Source organism: Mytilus trossulus, chromosome 14 (genome assembly GCF_036588685.1).
Source record: "Mytilus trossulus isolate FHL-02 chromosome 14, PNRI_Mtr1.1.1.hap1, whole genome shotgun sequence".
In the NCBI taxonomy this organism is placed as follows: Eukaryota; Metazoa; Mollusca; class Bivalvia; order Mytilida; family Mytilidae; genus Mytilus; species Mytilus trossulus.
In genome coordinates, this window is record NC_086386.1 from 68,004,110 (window position 1) to 68,009,818 (window position 5,709).

General features: G+C 31.8%; 1 protein-coding gene across 1 annotated transcript; it reads right to left on the reverse strand.

The window, feature by feature from the left end:
- Positions 1 to 2,542: 2,542 nt before the first annotated feature.
- LOC134696980 (cystatin-A2-like) lies at positions 2,543 to 4,779 on the reverse strand. Its single transcript, XM_063558947.1, has 3 exons — positions 4,588 to 4,779; positions 3,340 to 3,441; positions 2,543 to 2,730 (listed from the first exon to the last, which is right to left on the reverse strand). The coding sequence occupies exons 1-3, from the start codon at positions 4,708 to 4,710 to the stop codon at positions 2,614 to 2,616; spliced, it is 342 nt and encodes a 113-aa protein (XP_063415017.1). The 5' UTR covers positions 4,711 to 4,779; the 3' UTR covers positions 2,543 to 2,613.
- Between the last annotated feature and the right edge of the window lie 930 nt (positions 4,780 to 5,709).

Consider the following 5,709-nt stretch of genomic DNA (forward strand, 5'->3'; position numbering starts at 1 on the left):
TAACAAGGTAAAATTGTTTATCAAGGCAAGATCTACCTGCTCTGAAATTTTCAGATGAATCGGACAACTAGTTGTTGGGTTGCTGCCCTTGAATTAGTAATTTTAAGGACATTTTGCCGTTTTAAGTTATTATCTTGAATATTGTTATAGATATAGATAAACTGTAAACAGCAATAATGTTCAGCAAAGTAAGATCTACAAATAAGTCAACATGACCAAAATAGTCGGTTGACCCCTTAAGGGGTTATTGCCCTTTATTGTCATTTTTTACCAATTTTTTCGTTAATTTTTGTAATCTTCTATAAAATCTTCTCTGAAACAACTAGGCCAAATTTAACCAAACTTATCCACAATCATTATTAGGGTACCTAGTGCGGTGACCCAGCCAACCAACTAAGATGGCCGCCATGGTTAAAAATAGAACATAAGGGTAATATGTAGATTTTTGTTTATAACTCTGAAACCAAAGCATTAAGTATCAATTCAATATCTATCTGCCTTGAAATTTTCATATGAATTATACAACTGGTTGTTAGGTTGCTGCCCCCAATTGGTAATTTTTAAAGAAATTTTGACGTTTTTTGTTATCTTGAATACTGTTATTTTTAAAGAAATTTTGACGTTTTTTGTTATCTTGAATACTGTCATGCAGATAAACTGCAAACACTAATAATGTTCAGTATTAAGATTTACAAATAAATCAACATGACCAAAATGGTCAGTTGACCCCTTAAGGAGTTATTGCCCTTTACAGTCATTTTTTTACAATTTTTATTAATTTGGTATTTTTTTGTAAATTTTTACAAAATGTTTCCCTCTGTAACTAAATGACCAACTTTATTATAGATAGAGACAATTGTAAGTAGCAAGAATGTTCAGTAAAGTTAGATCTACAAACACATCACCAAAACACAATTTTGTCATGAATTCATCTGTGTCCTTTGTTTGATATGCACATAGACCAAGGTGTGCGACACTGGGAGCCTCTAATTTGGTTCATTATTGTCATGTTTTTCACCTGTGTACTTTTAAAAACCAAAAAGGATAGATAGAACAGATTAAAGCAAAATTATCAATACAAGATCTACAAAAATAACAATATGAACTGAACTGGTGTATGACCCATAAGGAGTTATAACCTATACATTACGATGTTTGACTAGTTCCAATGATTTTGCCTGTAAAAGATAGGTAGAAATTGTACACCGCAAACATAAATAATTGGATGACCTGTTATCAAATTGTAGCCCATTTGGGTCCAGCCTGCAACTTATGTTGCAAACAGCTCAAATAAGGATAGTCTTGGCGGTGGCATTAACTTCTTATAAACTTACTGTTTCAGAAGATAGAAAACATGGATCCTTCATACTTTCTGGGACTATTATACTAACTTGAGTATAATTGTCCCAGATACTTTGTATATATATGCCATGTGTTACCAATTTTCTGTCTGTCATTTGTCCATTGTCCTTGACCTCATTTGCATGGTGCAGTGACTACTTGGGAAAAAACGTTGAGATTTTTAGTATTTTACTTTCTATCTTAGTAATTAAGTAAGCAATTTACATTTGTTATGTGGGTACCTTGAACATTCTTCATGCCCGTCAAACATTTCATTCGACCTCGACCTCTATTTCATGGATCAGTTATCAAGGTTAAGTTATCTTGGTCAAGTCCACACCTCAGATTTTATAAGCAATGTACTACTATATTTGATGTATGGCATGATTGAAAGGTGTAATGTTCAACTGGTAGGTGTCATCATTTTCATGGTTCAGTAGTTAAGGTCTAGTTTTTGTGTTTTGGTCTATTTTTCGAATACTGTATGCAATAGATCGGTCCACTTTGTTTGGTGTATGTTATGATTGTAAGGCGTACAAGTTCAACTAGCAGGTGTCATCTGACCTTCGCCTCATTTTCATGGTTTGTTTGTTGTAGTTACGTTTTTGTGTTTAATTATACCCCCGCTTTTAAAAAGGGGGGACATACTGTTTTACCTCTGTCTGTCCATACGCCAGTCCGTCCGTCCCATGAATATTTTTGTCACATTTTTTTCAGGAACTACTCGACAAAGACGTTTTGAAATTTGGTTTCAGGGTTTACATAAGTCAGTTATACCATGTAATGCGTTTTCAGATATATCACTCAGCAATTTTCTGTTTACCGAGCACTTGTATCATTTTACACATGATGTGAGTTCGTTGTCTAGTGGTTAAGAGAGATGTCTACAGTGCTGAAGGTCCTGAGTTTGATTCTCACTCGGGGTGCTAAAAATACCAGTACTTCAGAAGGGTGATCTTACTTTTAGACTTTCCTTTTGCAAATTAAAACATTGCCATAGCATAAACTTTGGAGTAGCCATTTTGTATGATCAACACCTTATTGCGTTTTTATGTTGGAATTATCATATGCTATATATATGAATTTAATTCAAAAATAGTTTGAATTCAATGAAAAGGTCTTTGTTTTCATAGATGCTAATAAAATTAAGCGGCACACACTAATAACATTACACGAATATCTTGAAAGAAAAACAATAATGTAATTGATTTTGATTTGTTTATTAAATATTACTTTATATAGTGAGTTCTTTGTATTCAGGATAAGAAATCATTAGAAAGAATTAATAAGATCAAGTAATTTATGTCCAGTTTCCACCTTGGCCAGTGTAACTCCTCCTCCAAGTGATTTGAAAACTCGGATGTGAACATACTTCAGACCATACTCAATCTAAAAAAAAACCATATTGGTATTAATGGTACAACAACGTAATACAATTACAAATGAAGGGGCGAGGGTGGGATGGGGGGTAGTGCTTAGTATTTGGTTTTGTTAGGTTGGTGTCTTTTTGACATAAACATTGCTTCTTCTATATTTCTACAAAATCTGTACTAAAATTTGTCTATGGTTGAAGAAAGTATGACCACTTTTGTTTTAATCTTTTTGTGTTATTTTCCTGCTTATTCAAATTATTTCTTATTCATACAGATTTTTTATGATATGTAGGTATACATAGAAACATTGAATCAAAATACAAATGATAAAATAAACTGTATATATGTGGTTTAGAAAATATAAGTTCTGACCTACTTACCCTTGACCTTTTTTTTTTTTTAGCAAAAACCTTAATATAATTTTTTTGCCTGATTTTTCGTGATTCATTTAGTTTTTTATTGGGTTCTATAAAAACTATTCATATTCCCTTTTCAAAAAAGTCACATTTCGAAAAAATTTAAGCTTCTTGGTACAACTTTTTGTTTTTAAGACAACAGTAAATTTTACAATTCAAGGACAAATCAATTATAAGATGCCTGATTGAAACATATAATTTTCTCCTACCTTAATGAAATAGTTTGTTCCTGCTACAACTTGTCTCTTAAAGGAAACAACTTTGAAATTGTTCAGTTTTTCACCAATCTGGTCTTCTATTTCACCTTTTAACTGAAAGAAATATAGAATTTGACATACATTAGATAAATTTAGACTTATTTAGTTTTATATTTTAGTTTCTTGTGTACAATTTGGAGTTTAGTATGGCATTCATTATCACTGGACTAGTATATATATTTGTTGAAGGACACCTCCGGGTGCGGGAATTTCTCGCTGCATTGAAGACTTGTTGGTGACCTTCTGTTGTTGTCTGCTCTATGGTCGAGTTGTTGATGCTTTGACACATTCCCCATTTCCTTTCTCGATTTTACTTAATGAGTTGCTATGCATCACTGTTTATTGTTATCAATAAAGCAATCTTTGATGATTGTATTAAAAAATAAATTCCTTAGGTTTAGCAAAATAATTGTTGTTTCTTTGACACATTCCCCATTTCCATTCTCAATTTTATTATTTGTAACGAAAATAAATAGTTTACTGCAAAATGTAACGAAAAGAAATTGTTTAGTCCTAAAGATTACCCGGTTGTTTTGGTTATGTTCATCTGTCTCTGCTCAGTCTTAACATTTTTATTTTTTGAACAGACTAAGTACTGTTGTCTGTATTTTACACGTTTAAAAAAAAAACAATTTACATGCGTTGGTGGTTTGTTTTTGACATATGAGTTTACTTAACCCTATAGTAGTATTGTTCGCCTCTCATTAACTATATATGAATGGTAATGAAAAGAAACTGTTCCTATCAAGAGCAATGCCGAAATAGTATACGCCCACTATAAAGTATCATAAACCCACTCTATATAAAAAATTTCCTTAATTTGAGTGACACTTTACAAACTTTTCTATAATTTTGATATAATGTCATAATGTTTTTATACTACACAGTAAAATATTTTTGGATAGTGCAGGTATAATTGTTTTTAATTCGCCTTTTCTGTCTTAGATAAACCCCCGCCATATTCTGTATTTATGTTCCTATTCCAAGTCAGGGGCTTGTAATTCAGTGATTGTCATTTGTTGTTGTTTTCCCTTTTTTTTTTAACATAAATTAATCTCATTTGAATTGATTTACATTTGTCATTTCCAAATATTTGCCATTGGCGTAAAGCAATTGACAGTCAACCAAAAGAAGAGCTTTACAAATAGATAAATTAGTAAAGTGGCATTTTTTCTACAAATTCAGAAAACATTTACTTACATCGGCTACTATCCTAGTAACTTCTTCATTTGGCTGCTCCACGTCCGATAAACCACCAGCTATTAAAGCCTCAACAGCAACTGCAAAAACAGATAGGCACAAGAGGATCACAAGTTTTGCCATGATTAGTAGTTTTATGTGTTAGATATGAGGTTTTGTTCACTTATATACAAACACAACATTGGTAACATGTGGTATCAGTATATATCTTAAAGGCAAATATCATATATTTGAATCACTTATGAAACATCTTGTGCCATTTGTTGTACAGTCCATGTTAAACATAAATTTAAAAGCTTGGACAGTTTTAATAACAGATATGTTAGCCTCCAACCAAATGTCCATTGGCCGAAAACATGTATGTTACAACCAATCTATATGTTAATATCATATTGGATAACATTTCAATAATCATTATGCCTAGCTGTTATATTTCTATATGTCTGCAAAAGCTTATAAAAAATATTACTACATGTAAAACCAGAAGTCACTTACTTGACAAAGTGTGCAAGCTGTGCTTTATTCTGTGGATTCATTTATCTTGGTGGGTATCAATTTTCGTGGATTGAGTAAAACTTGCATTTTCGTGGTTAAGCAATATCTGTATACAAAGCCTATATGATATTTGTAATTCGTTGAACATTTTATTTCGTGGTTTAGCAATCTCTGTATACAAAGCCTATATGATTTTTGTAATTCGTTGAACATTTGATTTCGTGGTTTAGCAATCTCTGTATACAAAGCCTATATGATTTTTGTAATTCGTTGAACATTTGATTTCGTGGTTTAGCAATCTCTGAATACAAAGCCTATATGATTTTTGTAATTCGTTGAACATTTGATTTCGTGGTTTAGCAATCTCTGTATACAAAGCCTATATGCTTTTTGTAATTCGTTGAACATTTGATTTCGTGGTTTAGCAATCTCTGTATACAAAGCCTATATGATTCTTGTAATTCGTTGAACATTTTATTTTGTGGTTTAGCAATCTCTGTATACAAAGCCTATATGATTCTTGTAATTCGTTGAACATTTTATTTTGTGGTTTAGCAATCTTTGTATACAAAGCCTATGTGATTTTGGTAATTCGTTGAACATTTGATTTCGTGGTTTAGCAATATC